Consider the following 21,503-nt stretch of genomic DNA (forward strand, 5'->3'; position numbering starts at 1 on the left):
TAATCCCAGATTCTCAGGAGGCCGAGGCAGGAAAATCGCTTGAATCTGGGAGGCAGACACTGCAGTGAGCCAAGATTGCGCCACTGCACTCCAGCCTGGGTGACAGTGTGAGACTCTGTCTCAAAAAAAAAAAAAAAAAAAAAAAAAAAAAGAAAACAACACAATTAAAACTGGGCCACAGACAGGGCAATCAGGCAAGAGAAAGAAATAAAGGGTATTCAATTAGGAAAAGAGAAAGTCAAACTGTCCCTGTTTGCAGATGACATGATTGTATATTTAGAAAATTCCATCGTCTCAGCCCAAAATCTCAAGCTGATAAGCAACTTCAGCAAAGTCTCAGGATACAAAATCAATGTGCAAAAATCACAAGCATTCTTATACACCAGTAACAGACCAACAGAGAGCCAAATCATGAGTGAACTCCCATTCATAACTGCCACAAAGAGAATAAAACACCTAGGAATCCAACTTACAAGGGATGTGAAGGACCTCTTCAAGGAGAACTACAAACCACTGCTCAATGAAATAAAAGAGGACACAAACAAATGGAAGAACATTCCATGCTCATGGATAGGAAGAATCAATATCATGAAAATGGCCATACTGCCCAAGGTAATTTACAGATTCAATGCCATCCCCATCAAGCTACTAATGACTTTCTTCACGGAATTGGAAAAAACTACTTTAAAGTTCATATGGAACCAAAAAAGAGCCCACACTGCCAAGATAATCCTAAGCAAAATGAACAAAGCTGGAGGCATCACGCTACCTGACTTCAAACTATACTACAAGGCTACAGTAATCAAAACAGCATGGTACTGGTACCAAAACAGATATATAGACCGATGGAATAGAACAGAGGCCTCAGAAATAACTCCACACATCTACAACCATCTGATCTTTGACAAACCTGACAAAAACAAGAAATGGGGAAAGGATTCCCTATTTAATAAATGGTGCTGGGAAAACTGGCTAGCCATATGTAGAAAGCTGAAATTGGATCCCTTCCTTACTCCTTAACAAAAATTAATTCAAGATGGATTAAAGACTTAAATGTTAGACCTAAAACCATAAAAACCCTAGAAGAAAACCTAGGCAATACAATTCAGGACATAAGCATGGGCAAGGACTGCATGACTAAAACACCAGAAGCAATGGCAACAAAAGCCAAAACTGACAAATGGGATCTAATTAAACTAAAGAGCTTCTGCACAGCAAAAGAAATTACCATCAGAGTGAACAGGCAACCTACAGAATGGGAGAAAATTTTAACAATCTACCCATCTGACAAAGGGCTAATATCCAGAATCTACAAAGAACTTAAATTTACAAGAAAAAAAATCAAACAACCTCATCAAAAAGTGGGCAAAGGATACAAACAGACACTCCTCAAAAGAAGACATTTATGCAGCCAACAGACACATGAAAAAAATGCTCATCATCACTGGCCATCAGAGAAATGCAAATCAAAACCACAATGAGATACCATCTCACACCAGTCAGAATGGCGATCATTAAAAAGTCAGGAAACAACAGAGGCTGGAGAGGATGTGGAGAAATAGGAACACTTTTACACTGTTGGTGGGACTGTAAGCCAGTTCAACCATTGTGGAAGACAGTGTGGCGATTCCTCAAGGATCTAGAACTAGAAATACCATTTGACCCAGCCATCCCATTACTGGGGATATACTCAAAGGATTATAGATCATGCTACTATAAAGACACATGCACACATATGTTTATTGTGGCACAATTCACAATAGCAGACTTGGAACCAACTCAAACGTCCATCAATGATAGACTTGATTAAGAAAATGTGGCACATATACACCATGGAATCCCTATGCAGACATAAAAAAGGATGAGTTCACGTCCCTTGCAGGGACACGGATGAAGCTGGAAATCATCATTCTGAGCAAACTATCACAAGGACAGAAAACCAAACACCACATGTTCTCACTCATAGGTGGGAATTGATCAATAAGAGCACTTGGACACAGGGTGGGGAACATCACATACCAGGGCCGTTCGTGGGGTGGGGGGTTGGGGGAGGGACAGCATTAGGAGAAATACCTAATGTAAATGACGAGTTAATGGGTGCAGCAAACCAACATGGCACATGTATACATATGTAACAAATCTGCACGTTGTGCACATATACCCTAGAAAAAAAAATACAAAATTATAGCTAGATAGAAATAAGTTCTAGTGTTCTATAGCACCATAGAATGACTATAGTTAATAATAAAACAATATATAGTTTCAAATAGCTAGAAGGATATTGCACATTCTCAACACAAAGAAGTGATAAACATTTGAGACAGTGGATGTGCTAATTACCTTGATCTGATAACTATAAATTATATGTATGGAAATATAATTATGTGCCCTCAAGAATATGTACAATCGCTGTTAATTTAAAAAATTTTTAAACTGTATATTGAATCCTTAAGATGCTAAATTTACTTATATAACAAAAAAATTTCTTATGCTAATGTTTTTCAAAAATCATAGCTTTTATGACTTTATATAAATATATCTAAAATAATAATTGTATGATTTTTGTAGTTTAATAAAATTTGCACCGAATTCCAAAAAAAATAAAAGAATAAAATCACAATAGAAGAACAGCTAAAATTTTTTAAAGTGTTAATAGTGAATGCTGCAGAGAAACTGGATCACGTACATTGCTGGTGGGAATGTAAAATGGTACAGACACTCCAAAAGTATGGCACAATCTTTTTGTAGTTCATAAGCTTATAATGACATAAGTGTGATGACATTGGGTTTTCACGCTCATGTGTGAGATGTGCCTCCCTCAAGCCTTATTACAATGCCAGTACATTTTTTTTCCACATCTGATGTGGAAAAAAAAAATGAAACAGTGCAGTTTCTTGTAAAACTAAACATATAGCATTCTATTCTTGGGCATTTATCCCAGAGAAATGAAAAATTAAACTCATCCAAAACCCTGTCTATGATTGCTCACAGCAGCTTTACTCATAATGGCAAAATAGTGAAAATCTGAATGTCCTTCAATGAGTAAATGTTTGAACAAACTCTGGTACAACCACACAATGGGACACTCAACAGTTTAAAAAATGAACTACTGATACAACAATTTAGATGGACTTCAAGGGAATTATGCTTTGTGAAAAAAGTCAATCTCAAATTGTTACATACATATTATACTATTCCATTTATATAACATGCTCAAATGTCAAAACTATAGAGATGGAGAACAGATAAGTGGAACAGGAACAGTGGTGGGTGCGGTGGTGGGCGTGTGTGTGTGGGGGGTGCAGATACAAAGAACAGGGAGTTCCTTTATGGTAACAGTTCTAAGTCTTAATTGTGGTGGTGGTTACAGGAACATACATACGGCATGACATTGCACACAGATATGCACAAATAGATTTTTTAAATGGTGAAAACTAAGTTTTGTAATTTATTTAACAGTAATGTACCAATATAAATTTCCTGGTCTTGATATTGAAGTACAGCTATGTAAGATATTGCCATTGAAGGAAGCTGAGTGAGAAGCCCACAGGACTCTGTACTATTTCTTGCAACTTCCTGAATCTATAATTACCTCAAAATAAAAAGGATCAGAATATATTCATGAGCAAAAAAGAGCAAATTACAGAATAAAACAAAAACTTGAAAAACCTACATGTATTTTTCTTTTTTACTGCTCCTGCAGAGCAGGGCTACCCTATAGGCAGTGTGCTGAGAGTGGCGTAATAAGTAAACACATTTTGTGTAAGCATAGAAAAAAGTACCTAAGACTATGTATCAAGCTGTTATCTCTGGGGAAATGAAAATATGGGAGACAGGAGTGGGAGGGCAGGCAGAAGCTTTAACTTTTAATTTTATATATTTCTAGATTATTTGATCTTTTTATGAGAGGTTTTGCTTGTTTTTTAAAAGGTCTACCCGACAGGAATGTAGATGTTAGGTTAGAAGGAGATAAATATAAAGGCTGGGACATTCACCAGGTGACTAGGCAAAATATAATGCAAACTTTAGTGACATACTGGATGTTGGAACTTATTCAAAGTAAAGAATCAAAGGCCGGGCGCGGTGGCTCACGCCTGTAATCCCAGCACTTTGGGAGGCCGAGGCGGGCGGATCACAAGGTCAGGAGATCGAGACCATGGTGAAACCCCGTCTCTACTAAAAATAGAAAAAATTAGCCGGGCGCAGGGGCGGGCGCCTGTAGTCCCAGCTACTCGGGAGGCTGAGGCAGGAGAATGGCGTGAACCCGGGAGGCGGAGCTTGCAGTGAGCCGAGATTGTGCCACTGCACTCCAGCCTGGGCGACAGAGCGAGACTCCGTCTCAAAAAAAAAAAAAAAAAAAGAATCAAAAACAAGAGGTTCCTAGATGTAGCTACTGGGTAATGTTAATGTCCCATTAAACCCAGATTGGAAATTGTAAATGAGTGATTCAAGTAAAGGAGGAGAGAGGGAGAAAGTTGGAATAAAGAAGGATAGGAGGAAACAATAATACACTCAGCTTGAGGTATGTTTTAAGTTCCACTGAAACATCCAAGAGGAAATGTTTGGCAAGTGGCTTTGTCTACAATAGAGTCATCAGGAAAGAGGTGATAACTGAAGTTACAGGAGTGGGCAGAACATTCAGCAAAGGAGATTAAAAAGGAATAGTTTAAGAGGTGGGAGGAAAATAAGGGCTGACTTTTTTATTTTTGGAGTCTCGTTCTGTCACCCAGGCTGGAGTGCAGTGTCATGATCTTGGCTCACTGCAACCTCTGCCTCCCAGGTTCAAGTGATTCTCCTGCCTCAGCCTCCCGAGAATGCTGACTGCATTCTTATACTGTGTGCCACCACGCCTGGCTAATTTTTTTGTATTTTTAGTGAAGACAGGTTTCACCGTGTTGGCCAGGCTAGTCTCGAACTCCTGACCTCACGTGATCCACGCGCCTCGGCCTCCCCTAGCCACAGCTAAAAATTGTCATGGAAGCCAATCACAATACAGTTGTGAGGAAAGAATGGTCAATTACGTCAAATACTAGGGTGAGGTCAAGATAAGCACAGAAAAGTGCCCACTATATCTGACAATTATGTGGTCCTGTTTACTTGGGAGACTGGACAGGGTGGAAGCCAGCTTAAAGCTAAGTGAGGCATTACTGGCAGACAAAGAAAATAGTGAGAGATGTTACATATTCATAAAAGAAGTCTGGCTGTCATAAAAAGGAATGAAAGTCTGATACATGCTACAACATGGATGAACCTTGAAAATATGGTAAGTAAAACAAACCAGACACAAAAGGAAGAATATTGTATATAATGTATGATTTGCTTATATGACATACCTAGAATAGGCAATTGCATAGAGAGAGAAACTAGAATAGAGATTACCAGGAGCTAGGAAGAAGGGGAGTTACCATGTAAGGGGTACAGAGTTTCTGTTTGGAATAATAAAAAAGTTCTGTAAATACATAGTGGTAATGGTTGCACTACACTGTGAATGAACTTAATGCCACTGATTTTTACACTTAAAAATAGTTAAAACGACGGCTGGGCATGGTGGCTCATGCCTGTAATCCCAGCACTTTGGGAGGCTGAGGCAGGTGGATCACCTGAGGTCAGAAATGGGAGACTAACCTGGCCAACATGGTGAACCCCCGTCTCTACTAAAAATACAAAAATTACCCGGGCGTGGTGGTGTACACCTGTAATCCCAGCTACTCTGGAGGCTGAGGCAGGAGAAACGCTTGAACCCAGGAAGCAGAGGTTGCAGTGAGCCAAGATCGCACCACTGCACTCCAGCCTAGGAAACAGAATGAGACTCAGTCTCAAAAAAATAAAAATAGTTAAAATGACAAATTTTTATATTATCTATATTTTACCATAATAAAAAAGTCTGTATGGAAAGAGAAATAGACAAGATGGCAGCAAGAGACTCAAGCAGGATTTGGGGAAGTTTTTCTTCTCTTCAATGACGTGAAGGACTTAACCTTCATATGGAAATATTTCTTTTTTTTTTTTTTTGGAGACAGAGTCTCACTCTGTCGCCCAGGCTGGAGTGCAGTGGCATGATCTCAGCTCCAGGCCCAGCTAATTTTTGTATTTTTAGTAGAGATGGGGTTTCACCATGTTGGCCAGGCTGGTCTTTAACTCCTGGCCTCAAATGATCCGCCTGTCTCGACCTCCCAAAGTGCTGGGATTACTGTTGTGAGCCACCAAGCCTGGTCAGAGATACTTATATCTTGGGTCCCAATCACTGATGGAAAAAAAAGACCCTTATTATTTGTTAGTGGCCAGACTTACAGAGTAGTACCCTCATAGCACAGACTTAGAAACTAGTATTATGGAAACGCTTTAAGTATTACATTTAACCTATGAACAATACTGAATCAACTACTCATATTCTTCAAACTGAAACCTTTAGACTTAATAACCAGTTAGGAAAAAAAGAGCACAAGCACAATGGCAGCAAAGCTTTTAAATTTTATATAGAATATTGACAATGAAGAATAAACAAAATAAAAACTTTTAAATTACCTAGGAATAAACTCAACAATGAGAAATTCAAAAGCAACAAAAACTATAAAATGTATAGGAATAAATTAAAAGATGCCTAGAAACTATATGAAGAAAACTAGAAGCCATTATTGGGGGACATAAAAGAAAATGTGAGTAAATTAAGAAATATAAACTCCCAGGTGGAAAAATGGAGAATTATAAAGATACAGTTTCTCCAAATTAATCCATAAATTAAATAAGGTCTCAATCATGTTTATTCATTCGACGACAAGGTAGAATCTAACAAAAATGACCTTAGAGTTTATTTAGGATAATCAAGCAAGCACAGTCAAGGAATTTAAAATTATAAAGCCTTTGTGATAAAACAATTATATTATCTGGTGATAATAGCACCAGACTAGACAAACAGATCAATGAAGCAGAACAGAAAGCTCTCAAATAGGTTTGAGAATATATAAGAGCCGGGCAAGGTGGCTCACGCCTGTAATCCCAGCACTTTGGGAGGCTGAAGCGGGCGGATCACGAGGTCGGGAGATCGAGACTATCCTGGCTAACATGGTGAAACCCCGTCTCTACTAAAAATACAAAAAAATTAGCTGGGCGTGGTGGCGGACACCTGTAGTCCCAGCTACTCTGGAGGCTGAGGTGGGAGAATGGCGTGAACCCGGGAGGCGGAGCTTGCGGTGAGCCAAGATCGTGCCACTGCACTCCAGCCTGGGGGACAGAGCGAGACTCTGTCTCAAAAAAAAAAAAAAAAGTAAGAATTTAGTATAGTATAAAAGTAGCATTTTGGCCAGGTGCATTGGCTTATGCCTGTAATCCTAGCACTTTAGGAGGCTGAGGCAGGTGGACCATTTGAGCCCAGGAGTCTGAGATCAGCCTAGGCAACATGGTGAAACCACATCTCTACAAAAAATACAAAAAGTAGGCCAGGCCAGGTGGCTCATGCCTGTAATCCCAGCACTTTGGGAGGCCGAGGCGGGCGGATCACGAGGTCAGGAGATCGAGACCATCCTGGCTAACACGGTGAAACCCCGTCTCTACTAAAAATACAAAAAATTAGTCAGGCATGGCGGCGGGCGCCTGTAGTCCCAGCTACTCGGGAGGCTGAGGCAGGAGAATGGCGTGAACCTGGGAGGCGGAGCTTGTAGTAAGCGGAGATCAGGCCACTGCACTCCAGCCTGGGCGACAGAGCGAGACGCCGTCTCAAAAAAAAAAAAATACAAAAAAACAAAAACTAAACCAAAAACAGAAATTAGCCAGGCTTGGTGATGTATGCCTGTAGTCCCAGCTACTTGGGAGGCTAAGGTGGTAGGATAGTTTGAGCCCACGAGGTGGAGGCTGTAATGACCCATGATCACACTACTGCACTCCAGTCTGGGCAACAGAGCAAGACCTTATTTCAAAAAAAAAATGCAGGTAGCATTTCAATTAGTAGAAAAGGTTAGACTGTTCCATAAAAGGGACTTGGACACTTTGGCTAGTCATTTGGGAAAGAAAGTTAAATATTTACCTTCTACTTAAGATTTTATTCTAAAAAGTAGACAAACATTTAAATATTTAAAATACTGTACATATTAGAAGAAAATATGGTTTGCTATCTTGGGGGTAGAGAAGATCTTTTGAAGAGTTATAATACCAAAGACAGGAATCATATAGGAAAGACTGATAAATACAAATGTATGCATATGAAGTTTCTGTATGTCAGAAATACCATAAAACTAAACATTAAAAGACTTTCTGGGCATGATAGAATAAATGCTATTGGATTAGTCCTCCTACTATAAACAGAAAACTAGAAAAAAACAAATGAAACAACTGCTTTCAGACACTGAGCAACTAGTAGTGTAAGATTCTGTGATCCCTGTGAGAAGGGAAGGGAAATGAAGTGAGCCCTACAATTGTCCCTGGCTTTCTGCTGAAGGCAAGCCAATTATCGCAGTCTTCCTGAGCTGTGGAGACATATTAGAGTCTGAGGAGGTTAAGACAGCTGGAAATTGCAAGGCACAACTGGAGAAGAGGGTGCTCCACAAGATCTGCAAGGGCTCCCTTTAGTCTTTGGCTGAATAACTACTAAGCTACACAGGCATAGGATGAGACCCCAGAATGTCAGGCAAAGGTCCTATAACCTGAACAACTATCAGAGCCCACAAAAGATTGGGAGATACTCAAAAGTTGGGGACAGGGGGAGATTTCTCAGTTTTTCTTTGTAAATTTATATCTAGATTGTGGGGTCCAACTGAGCATTCTAAAACTTTGGGCTCTCAGGTTTCATGACACAAGTTCTACCTATGTCCATCCTAAAGATGGTTTCTTACTGGAGTTGATTTTGGTTTTAAGAGCACTAGAGGAGAAACTTGCTATGAAATCTTTGGGAAAGGGGAATCTCATCATGACTAGCTCAGCATCACCTATTGGTTCAGACTACGCAGCTCATTTCAAATGAGATCAGGCACATTTAGGGTGGTATAGCCACAGACTATGCAGCTCATTTCAAATTTAACTAAACATTAAGTAGTAAGGCCTCTGCCAATTTTGTTAAGTCCGGCAAAAAGTTTGGGTTGTATTTTTGAGAAGGGACTTATCTGTATGACTCTCTCCTTTAACTGTTGTGGTCCTTTGGGGACTGCTGTAAATAACTCCAACCACTTAAAGTTGTGGACTTCCCTGTATTAATGTTCTTTTCAAATGCTATTTAAACATGAACAGAGGTTCTGAAATTGATCTAGTACTTACGTGGCAGCTGGCGTACAGTCCACTGTCATCACTTAAGGACAAGACCAATTCCTCTGATACATGCTGCCTATGTCCAGATGTGTTTTATATGGAGTGTTACTTATCTTCTGGTTTTTGCCTAATGACCCTAATCTTAGTGCTAAGTATTCTGGCTATACACAATATAGTTCACGGGCTAAATATGTGACTAACAAAGTCAAGGAAGTCAGTGTAAAATGTTACAGAAATATGCTCATATGCAGTATATTATGAGGGAAGGATCTGAATATAAAGAGTCAAAATAATGTTAATTAGAGATACCATTCTACTAATTTAGATTAACTTTAATACTAACAATAAAATTTTACAAAATAAAAATTTTAACGTAGAGAATAAAGTCCACATGGATTTTGTTACTATTTATATTTTTTGTTTTTTGAGACAGGGTCTCACTCTGTCAACCAAGCTGGAGTGCAGTGGCACAATCATGGCTCACTGCAGCCTTGAACTCCTGGGCTCAGCAACAGGCACACACCACCATGCCCAGGTAATTTTTAAAATTTTTTAAGAGACAGGGTCTCTTGCCAGGGCTGATCTTGAACTTCTGGCCTCAAGAGATTCTCCTGCCTTGGCCTCCCAAAGCATTAGGATTACAGGAGTGAGTCGCTGCATCCAGCCTGGACTTTGTTACTATTAAAAAAAGAGGCAGGATCATATTTGGCTGAACCAACAAAGTTTTAAACAGAAATATTTCGTGTGTATCACCTGATAGTGGGAAATATTTCATGTGCCTTTAACTCCTCAATGTCTTTATGGTGTCTTTCTAGATGTCATCATTTCATATCACATGGCACCACTAACCCTTATAGCCCTATTCAGAAGTTTCCTATTCCACTGGTTAAGAAGGGGGAAAGTCAGCCTTCTAGGCTGTCCACTGCTACTACCTAGACATTATTTACTTCTTCTTGGGGATAAAAAAAAATCTCTCCTACTCTAAGGCCTGTTTTTCACTACGCCAGAGGTTGAAGACTTGGAGCCAAATTTGGCCTGCAGATACATGTTTTTATTTGGCCAACGGAGTAAAGAAACATTTAAACTATTTGCAAATACGTAAAAATTTAAGAAATGTCACATAAAAAAATTCAGATTTTCAGCTTCTCTTGAAAAATTAAGACATCTAGCAACATAGGATACTCATTTCCTTAGGACAACAATCAGATGAAGGACATGCTGCTTTAGATGGAATATGCATGCACTCTTCTAGTTTAGCACAATCTCACCTGGCCCACCTTAGTCATTTACATTATTTGCCTGGCCCCTGCAGGACACCTGAGTTTGAAATCTGTGTTCTTCACCTTTAGTCACCATTATTAACTGATTCTCATTCACAAAAACTTATGCACCCGGCACAATCATTCTCTCGGCTCCAAATCTCTCCCATCATAGTGAGTTACTTTATTGTTCACATGTACAACCTATCCAAATCCCTGCAAATCTTTGTGCCAATAGTTTGCACCTTTGCTCCAGCCAAACACATCCATGGCTACCAAACACATCCATGGCTATACCCAGAATGCTATCTAGTGAAAACTGCTTCACCTCTGGAACTTTCAACTCCAAATATTCAACTTTCTTACCACAGCCTTGTGTCTGTCCAGTTTTTTCATTCTCTTTCTCTTACTTCAAGAAAATTGCCAGGCCCATTAATTTCTATCTCTCAACATATTAAGCCTCTCCTGGCATTACTTTAATGTATGATCAGCCCCATGTTTTAAAAACTAAGGTAATGCAGAAGAAGATACCAAAGTAAGCTATGGGATCATTGTTGTATAGCTTCCTGAATCAGCAATTTTACTTGAAGATTGGAGAGGGGATGTGAAGTAATTTGGTAAGAAATTTAAAGCAAGTTAAAGTACAGATAAGCCTAAAGGAAAATTTGCGTAAGTTTTTAAGATAAAACACAAATTGCCAAATAAATTGCAAGCTTTTGTGAAGCTGCTCTGAGATATTCCCCCAAACTGGAGACTATACGGTCACAATCCTCTGCAATAAAGCGTCCTTTATTGGTTTGAGATGCCCGAACTTCAATAATTTTTTTTTCTTTTGCTAATACCCTCACAATTCCCAATCTTTCCAGCACATCCACAAAACAAAATCTCAATCCTGAATCAATTTTATCATCTGCCTTCTCAGTTTCCTAACTTGATCTGATGAGCACTGACAAAAATTACAGAACTGTTACAAATGATACTGCTCAAAAAAAAAGTCTCCATCTTCAGCTGGACCCTGAAAAGCTGCTCAACAGCATTCTTCTGAAATGTCCCTAATCAGCTCCTTTTCCAATTTCCCATAAAAATAATTCTTGTTGATATTTTTCTTCAAATTCTTTCTCGTACTTTAATCTCAGCAAAAAATACCGTTTCCTACTTTACAGAGAACTAAGATGTTACTTAGGCGGAAACTTTCTCAATGTCTATCTTCCCACTTTCATAGGCATTTCATATCCTTTTCTTCTCTTTGACCTATACAAAGGTCTCCTCTGTCCAACTGCCTTCATCCCCTCAACATATTGTCTACTTCCTTCTTCCCTTCACAGGCAACTCTCAATCTCTACTTTCTTGCTTCCCATTCATTCATAACTCCTGCAGTCTGGCTTTTTATTCTACCACTTCAGTGAAATAACTCTTCTAATAACCATCCTCTTTGGTCTTCTCTGTAGCACTTGACCTGTTGGTAATTTTCCCTCTTTGAAATTCTCTTCTCTTAGTTTGCAGTATATTATTCTCTCTTAGATGTTCTTCTTTCATTCTGGCCACTCCTTCATATTCACTTTTTTTTTATTTTTTTATTTTTTTTGAGACAGAGTCTCGCTCTGTGGCCAGGCTGAAGTGCAGGGGTGCAATCTCGGCTCACTGCAACCTCCGCCTCCCGGGTCCAAGTGATTCTCCTGCCTCAGCCTCCCGTTGGGACAACTGGCGCATGCCACCACGCCCAGCTTATTTTTTGTATTTTTAGTAGAGACAGGGTTTTGCTATGCTGTTCAGGATGGTCTCGATCTCTTGACCTCATGATCCACTCGCCTCGGCCTCCCAAAGTGCTGGGATTACAGGCGTGAGCCACTGTGCTGGGCCTCACCTATTATCTTAAATATTGGAATTTGTCAGGTCTATTCTTATCCCACATCCTCTCTTAAACTAAACAGTGATTCTTATCTTTTTTGGGATCACACACAACTTTGATAATCTGATAAAATCTATGGTCTTTCTACTCAGTAAAATAATCATATTTTACACACAACATCAGAGGGTTCAAGGAATGTACCCTACTCCCTATTTGAGCTCATCTACTTATATTTTTATATGCTGATAATCTGAAAAATAACCGTATTTATAGTATAAACTCTCTTCTGAGGCCAGGTGCAAAAGTTCACACCTATAATCCCCGCACTTTGGGAGGCCGAGGGAGGTGGATCATTTGAGGTCAGGAGTTTGAGACCAGCCTGGCCAACATGGTGAAACCCCGTCTCTACTAAAAATACAAAAATTAGCTGGGTGTGATGACATGTGCCTGTAATCCCAGCTACTTGGGAAGCTGAAGCAGGCAAATCATTTGAACCTGGGAGACGAACATTGCCATGGGCCGAGATCGCACCACTGCACTCCAGCCTGGGTGACAGACCAAGACTGTGTCCCCCCCAAAAAAAAAAAAAAATATATCATCTGAGCTTTGGACTTGTATACAGCTAACTACCTATTAAAAGTCTTCACTTAGATGTCCTACCCTAATACAACATAGCAAGTTGAACTCTGCTATCTTTTCTCCAAACCACTCTTCCTGTATTTCCCATATTAGTCAATGGCACCACTTGTTGCCCAAGTCAGAACTTTGGACGTCATTTGATTTCTTCATCCTTCCAAAAATGGAAATTTCTCCTAATTGCAAAAGTACATAATACTTTTAGTGAGCACATATGCTCACTAAAAAATTCAAATACCTAAGTACAAACAAGTATAAAGTAAAAACTATTCTCCATTTCTCCCTTTGGTAATTCAATTCCATGGCAACAACTGAGCTAAACAGTGACTGACTCCTAGATGGGATACCTGCTCTCCAGTTCATTGGCCCCCACAACATAGCCCATTTCACTCATTTGTATTACCTGTCCATAGAATCCAAATTTGTGACCCTCCCTTTCTAAATATACTGTTGAGTAATATGGTTCTCAATAATACAACTTGAATATCTTTTCATATGAGTATACACAAATACACCTAATTTGTTAGGTAAGTCTACCATTTTGATAGCTAAGCAGTACTTCATCATATAGATGTGCCATTTTTAAAACAATTTCCTATTGTTGGATATTTAGAATGCTCCATGTTTTTGCAATTACAAGCAATGCTGCAAAGAACATTTGTACATGTACCTTTATAAACTTGTGTGGAGTAGTCCCTGGAAGTGAAGGTGCTTAGCCAATGGAAATGAACATTTACAGTCCTCTAAAACGTTTGTACTAATTTACGTTTCCCCCAAGAGCATGAGTGCTTGATACCATCTTAAAATCTCCATCCTTTACCTATGCCCCCAACTTCTAACCATTTATGAAACATCAATTCTACCTCCTCAGTATCTCTACACCCGTCTTCATCTTTTTACTCTTATTGATACTGATCTTAGTTCAGGCCGTCAGTATTTTTAACTGGGAATGCTGTCAATAGTTTCTTTACCTGTCTCTATCTTATTCCCCTCTTCCAATCCATTCTTCAGATAGGTTTCGGAATGATACATTCAGGTACTAGTACCTGATATGTCCCTTTCTCCTTCTAAAGGTTTGGTGTAACATACTAGGCCTTTCATGATTTGGCCCCTCTACCTTTAAAATCTCGAATCTCACTACCAAATGTAATTCCACTATGCATCCTAGTCATATTTAACTACCGGCATTTCCCTATCCAAGGCACCTTCATCTACTTTTGCATTTGTGCTATCTGCCAGGAACTTCTCCACCGTTTTCCACTTGACTATTTCCTTGGCACAGTAGGTGCTCAATAAGTAGTTATTATCATCATCATTCTTCAAAACTCAGTTCAAAAGTCACTTCCTCTTAGGAGAGTTCCCCTGTTTCCTATACAAGGAAAAACCATGGAAAACATATAACATCATCCCCTTTACATCAACTGTTCAAGTTAAATAAGTCCTTGCTAACATAAATAACAGTATCATGAATACCTCTGACTACATCTCTGATTAGGATTATAATCTTACCACATGCTAACTACTTACATGCACTATTTTATTTAATCCTCACAACAACCCTCAGAGGGGAGTACTATTATTCTTATTTTACAGATAGGAAAAGCAGAGACTAAGTTATTTGCTCAAAGTCACATTGCTATTAAGTGCTGGGGCCAATGTTCAAATCCAAGTCTACCTGACAATAAAGTCTGTTCAATATAGTCTGAACAATTTTTTAGTCTCTCAATATTGCCAAATAGCTTTCCAGAAATCTCACACAATTTTATACTGCCAACAGCAAAGCGTGAGAGCACCTGTCTCACTACCATTATGTCTACTAAAAAACTGAGTTGGCCGGATGCAGTGGCTCATGAGGTCAGGAGTTTGAGACCAGCCTAGCCAAGATGGTGAAACCCCATCTCTACTAAAAATACAAAAATTAGCCGGGCACGGTGGCGGGAACCTGTAATCCCAGCTACTCGGGAGGCTGAGGCAGGAGAATCGCTTGAACCCAGGGGGTGGAGGGTGCAGTGCGCCAAGATCATGCCACTGTACTCTAGCCTGAGCGACAGAGCAAGACTCCGTCTAAACAACAACAAAACAAAACAAAACAAAAAAAAAAACAAACAAAAAAAACCTCTTTCAATTTTTTTTTTTTTTTTTTTTTTGAGACTAAGTCTCACTCTGTCACCCAGGCTGGGGTGCAGTGGCACTATCTCGGCTCACTGCAACCTCTACCTCCCAGGTTCAAGCAATTATCATGCCTCATACTCCCAAGTAGCTGGGATTACGGGAGCCTGCCACCACGCCCGGCTAACTTTTGTATTTTTAGTAGAGATGGGGTTTCACCATGTTGGCCAGGCTGATCTCGAACTCCTGACCTCAGGTGATCTATCTGCCTCGGCCTCCCAAAGTGCTGGGATTACAGGCATGAGCCACCACGTCCGGCCCAATTGCATTTCTTCGATTACTAGTGCAACACAATATTTATTCATGTTTGTTACCTCTTTAATTTTCGTCTTTTGTGATTTGTCCATCTGCCCTCTGCTTACTTTTTTATTAGTATCTTCTGGGTTTTTCTTACTGTTTTACATAAGCTCCTTGTAAGTCTGCCCTATGTCCTAAGTCAGGCATCACCAGGTCAAGTGCCTTTCTGTAACACTCTTGCTTATCACTTGCTACACACAGTCTTTTTTAGACGTCTGTGAGCTTACCAACACTTCCACTGCCAGAATTCTGGGTGATTAACTTTAGGTGTTTTCATGAAACAATAATGGATAATTGACCCAACAAGGGACATTTCCACTCTCCAATTTCCAATGTGTAATAAGCAGAGCAAAGTGAGAAAGTAGATTCTTTCAACCCAAACCAGAATGAACAAAAATGGAAGTCTCATCTCTTTAATGATATATGCATGTCCTAGTTACATATAATTCCCTGAACTTGCCCTGTTCTTTCATTCTTCCATGATATTAAACATTGTGTTCTCTGCCCAGAACGCCTATTTCATCAGTCTTTCCGACTGACCAATCCTTCACCTTTTCTCTCCAATACTCTGCCCCTTCTGACAAACTTAACAGTCATACTACTTACTGCTAAAAATTACAGGAGAAAAGTCTTATAATCATGTGGATTCTTAGTTGAGAACCTCAGTATGCTAGATAATTCTCTCATATGCCCTTAGCTCCCTCTTCTATTTGTTTAAGGAATTATAAGAAATCGTTTCCCTGTTTCATTCCTTCAGTGTTTTCCTATTTAGGATCAAGTACAAACTCAAGTACAGCACACAAAATCCTCTATGATTTGACTCTTGCCTGCCTCTCTAAACAGTTATTCACCAATATGTACACTTGAACTGCAACCCCAACACCTTGTTTCTTTTTTCTTTTTTTGAGACAGAGTTTCACTTTTGTTGCCCAGACTGGAGTACAATGGCGCCATCTTGGCTCCCTACAACCTCCGCCTCCCAGGTTCAAGCGATTCTCCTGCCTCAGCCTCCTGAGTAGCTGGGATGACAGGCATGCGCCACCACGCCCGGCTAATTTTGTATTTTTAGTAGAGACAGGGTTTCTCCATGTTGGTCAGGCTGGTCTCAAACTCCCGACCTCAGGGGATCCCACCACCTCGGCCTCCCAAAGTGCTGGGATTATAGGCGTGAGTCACCACACCCGGCCTGTTTCTTAAACCTATCATGCAATTTCAGGCCTCTGTGCCTTTACATATTGCTGTTCTCTCTACCTAGAACATTTTCTCCTCCACATTCTTTGCCAAGTAAACACCACTGATCTTTCAGAATTCAGCTTAAGAAAACTCTCTTCTGGATGGGTGTGGTGGCTCATGCCTGTAATCCTAACACTTTGGGAGGCCAAGATAGGAGGATGGCTTGAGTCCTGGAGTTCCAGACCAGACTGGGCAACACAGCAAGATCCCCATCTCTATTTACAAAAAAGAAAAAGAAAAAAGAAAATCCTCTTCCAGAAAGCTTCCTCTAAGCCCACTTTTTTTTTTTTTTGGAAATGGGGTCTCACTATGTTGCCCAGGCTGGTCTTGCACTCCTGAGCTCAAGTGATCCGCCCGCCTTGGCCTCCCAAGGTGCTAGGATTACAGGCGTGAGCCACCGCACCCCGCCCCACTCTAATTTAGATATACTGTCCTGTGATACTCTGTGCATGCTTATAGCAATAAAATTTAAGTACTATAATTTTTCTTTTCTGTTTCCCGAACTAAACTAAACTAATTTGGAACAGAAACCATATATAATTTGATATTTATAACATCTATCAGTGCCAGCACATATAAGTACTCAATGTTTAAAAATTGTCATTAAAAACTGTATTAGTTTGTTTATGAAGCCTTCCCTCTCAGTTAAGATATTCCTTGCTCTCGTCTGATGCACTCTGCACATACTTCTATTATAGCCCTTGTCAAGCTGCATTTTACTTATTTATTTTATTTATTTATAGAGACAGGGTCTTGCTGTCACCCAGGATGTAGTGCAGGGGCGTGATCATAGCTCACTGCAGTCTTGAACTCCTGAGTTCAAGTGACCCTCCTGCCTTAGCCTCCCAAATAGCTAAGACTTCAGGCACTCACCACTACACCTAGCTAAGCTTTTATTTGTAAGTGTTTTATACAGACAAGGAAGGTCTTGCTATGTGTGCCCAGGCTGGTCTCAAACTCCTGGCCTCAAGCAATCCTCCCACCTCCACCTACCAAAGTGCTGAGATTACGGGCATGAGCCACCATGCCTGGTTCCAAGCTGCATTTTAATTGTCTCTTTCTGCCAACTGGATTGTGAATTACTTGAGGACAGTTGACTGTCTCTCCTATCAGTAGATTAAGCAGCTAGCACAGAGCCTGGCATATGTTATTCAATCAACTCATGTACTGAGCAAAACTCCATGCACCAAGGAAGCTCACCACGGTCTATAGCTACCCATTTCCCTAAGCTCCATCTAAGGGCCTGGGACATAGGTGAGTTTTCACATTCTAGGAAAAAGCAGTGATGGCTCAGAGCCCAAAGTAATATCCATTTGATTTTTATTCTCACTTCATTTTTCTGTGCCTTCCGAGATTTCAAAAGTAAGCATATATTACTTTTTCATCATTAAAGGCTAATAGCAATCTTTATACAACATACACACTAAAATATATGCTTGCTTTAAAAAAAAAAAAAAAAAAAAAAAAAAGGCCTGGCCAGGAGTGTGGCTCACACCTGTAATCCCAGCACTTTGGGAGGCTGAGGCAGATGGATCACCTGAGGTCAGGAGTTCGAGACGAGCCTGGCCAACATAGTGAAACCGCATTTCTACTAAAAATACAAAAATTAGCTGAGCGTGGTGGTAGGCACCTGTAATCCCAGCTACTCAGGAGGCTGAGGCAGGAAAATTGCTCGAACCTGGGAGAGGTGGAGGTTGCAGTGAGCCAAGATCGCGCCACTGTACTCCAGCCTGGGCGACAAGAGTGAAACTCCATCTCAAAAAAATAAAAATAAAAAGACTAAGTCACTCAATTGATTCTGCGATCACTGCTCAAGGCTGCTTTATGCACATAAATTTTAATAATGCTGGCTAGGAGTGTTGGTTCATGCCTGTAATCCCAGCATTTTGCGAAGCCGAGGTGGGAGGATTGCTTGAGCTCAGCCTGGGCAAAACAGCAAAACCCTGTCTCTACTAAAAAAAGAGCCTGGCGCAGTGGCGTGTGCCTGGTTCAGCGAACTATGATCACATCACAGCATCCAGCCTGGTTAGGAGAGCAAGATCCTGTCTCAAAAAAAATTTTTTTAATAATGCTAAGTAATGTCAGATGGATAGAAGATGGATGGATTCATGGAAAGAAAATAAAGAGAAATACCCACCATTATACTTAACACTGTTGGCCAGAATAAGGTTTACATCATCTAGAAAGCTCTCCCGACTCTGATACTTGTGCTTCGAGATGTTCTGTGATGAAAAGAATCAGGCACTCAGATACACACACACAGTCACTTGATTACGAAAAGGCATTTAGATCAAATCAGTCACTCACCTTACGTATGGTCTCTAAATCCATTGGATTGACAATCACTTTGTAATAATCTGGAACAAATTTCTTATTAACTGGGTGATGAAATGGCCAAGACTAGTAAATAGAAAGCATAAGAAATTAAATGGAAATCACTCTTCATACCAGAATTTCACCACCTTTGTTGGGTTACAAATATTCCTATAAAAAGCTATGGACTCTTTCCCTAGAAAAACACATAATCATACAAAACTTCTGTATATAATGTAAGGGGTTCACAGATTCCTTTAAGGATTTCTATGCCATGATAGGGTAAAAACACTTGCTCTATAGTCATAATTAAAATTTCTTATTCCCTAGTCCCATCCGGAAGTTTTATAGCATTACACACGTAGAACACATTCCTATAGTGCAAAAGGAAACTGTTGAGAATTCCTAGGGAGGATCACCATAACAATATAAAAACGAAATAAAAGACAACCAACGGTGTCTAATTATCAAAGTATCATTTGCTTAGAAGTACCTTTAAATCAAAAGCCTCACATTCGCTAGCACCCTCTCTCTATAGGGCTACTCAGGAGCATTCATATACTGAATGTCAGCAACAGGAAGCAAAAACCTCCCTACATCCAAAGATTCCTGGCCTCTTTGACTTCAATGATAATGTACTCTTTAAAAAAAAGATAATGTACCCATACAGCAAAAAGGTCAATATTTAAAATCACATACCAGTCACAACTGACATACCCACTTAGACTCTCCAAAATACACACACGTACACCCTATACATTTTTCCTTTCCCCTGCATGATCCTCACAATATTTAGCACAGAGACAGCTTACATCTGGAACTGCCATCATTTTCTGGGTGACTATGTTGTCCAGAATGAAAGAAAAGGCCACTTGGTCATCATCATCCAGCAAGGGGTTGATAGCTTTCTCTAAGCGAGCTAATTTGTCTTCTTTCTGAAATTAAAGCAAAGCCAAGACAGAAGTTTCCCTAAGGTGTGATCACCACAGAAAAATTAAGGATAATTTGCTGGGCGTGGTGGCTCATGCCTGTAATCCCAGCACTTTGGGAGGCTGAGGCGAGTGGATCACGAGGTCAAGAGATCGAGACCATCCTGGCTAACACGGTTAAACCCCATCTCTATTAAAAATACAAAAAAAACTAGCAAGGCATGTTGGCGGGCGCCTGTAGTCCCAGCTACTCGGGAGGCTGAGGCAGAAGAATGGCATGAATCTGGGAGGTGGAGCCTGCAGTGAGCCAAGATCGTACCACTGCACTCCAGGCTGGGTGACAGAGCGAGGCTCCATCTCAAAAAAAAAAAATTAAGGATAATTTAAGGTTCAGTTAGCTATCTATGACCCTTGCCCCAGAAAGTGTAACTTTGAATTGTCTACGGAATGACAAAAAGTCAAGATAAATGATATTCCAGGCTGGGCACAGTGGCTCACACCTGTAATCCCAGCACTCTGGGAGGCCGAGCAGGTGGATCACATGAGGCCAGGAGCTTGAGACCAGCCTGGTCAACATGGCAAAACCCCATCTCTACTAAGAATTAAAAAAAAAAAAAAATTGGCTGGGCGTGGTGGTACACGCCTGTGGTCCCAGCCACTCAGGAGGCCAAGGCACAAGAATCACTTGAACCCAGGAGGCAGAGGTTGCAGGGAGCCAAGATCATCCCACTGCACTCCAGCCCGGGTGACAGAACGAGACCCTCTCTCAAAAAACACAACAACAACAACAACAACAACAAAAAACAGATATTCCAGTAAAACGGTCAAAATGGATACGTCAACAACTTCTTTAGGTACTCTACATTCTATTCTTCTGGTTCACCAAAATTTATACTTCCCTGAGTGTCAACATCATAGCTGCCACACACACAAAAAAAACATCTTTAGCGATTTAGGCTTTAAGATCATGCTCTCTGTTTTTGGTATAAAACTACTGCTGAACAACACTAAACATTATTACTGATTAGTGACTTTTGTATAATGGGACGTAACCCAATAAATTTATTTTAGACTCTAGTAGGAAAAAGTTTGTATTCCTATTGCTCCAAATCCTCATCAACACTTAGTATTGTCAGTCTTTTTAATTTTAGCCTTTCCAGTGGGTATGTAGTGACATCGTGGTTTAAATTTGCATCTCCTCAATAATCCGTCAAGTTGAGAATCTTTCCATGTTTACTGGCTAGCTATCCTCTTTTGTGAAATGTCTACTTCATACTTACACTTTTGTAGGTTTATAAAGTACCACTAAATGTTTTTGGTAAGAAGAGGGAATATAGATAGATTATCATTTAAAAATTAAAACTTCTAGCACTTGCTGCTTGGTTGGTTAAAAATACAAAGAAGAAAAAATTAAAATTCCTCCTTCCTAAAACATTGACTAGTCTCTCAGCTACAGCTGACTTCCTGGAAACTCACTTTCCTTTGCCCTTTCTAATGAGTTATGGGCCCAGTTTTTCCATCTACAAAAGGGACTGGCCTATGAGTTCTAAAGTCCCTTCCAGCCTTCACATATACTAAATATCT

The 21,503-nt window shown here is 40.1% G+C and overlaps 1 protein-coding gene and 1 pseudogene across 5 annotated transcripts in view; one reads left to right on the plus strand and one right to left on the minus strand.

The window, feature by feature from the left end:
• TAF1 (TATA-box binding protein associated factor 1) overlaps nucleotides 1-21,503 on the minus strand; it is a 178,546-nt gene that overhangs the window by 101,591 nt on the left and 55,452 nt on the right. For 4 of the 5 annotated variants that reach the window (XM_025372457.1, XM_025372456.1, XM_025372455.1 and 1 more), the window contains exons 30-32: nucleotides 19,803-19,925; nucleotides 18,985-19,077; nucleotides 18,815-18,899 (exon numbers count right to left, since the gene is read on the minus strand). In XM_025372457.1, the coding sequence (XP_025228242.1) occupies nucleotides 18,815-18,899; nucleotides 18,985-19,077; nucleotides 19,803-19,925 (301 nt within the window). Of the gene's footprint in view, nucleotides 1-18,814; nucleotides 18,900-18,984; nucleotides 19,078-19,777; nucleotides 19,926-21,503 lie in introns of all 5 variants that reach the window. The other variant, XR_003117427.1, reaches the window with a different exon arrangement.
• Nucleotides 2,737-2,864, plus strand: LOC112616773 (annotated as a pseudogene).

Source organism: Theropithecus gelada, chromosome X, assembly GCF_003255815.1.
Source record: "Theropithecus gelada isolate Dixy chromosome X, Tgel_1.0, whole genome shotgun sequence".
Classification (NCBI taxonomy): domain Eukaryota; kingdom Metazoa; phylum Chordata; class Mammalia; order Primates; family Cercopithecidae; genus Theropithecus; species Theropithecus gelada.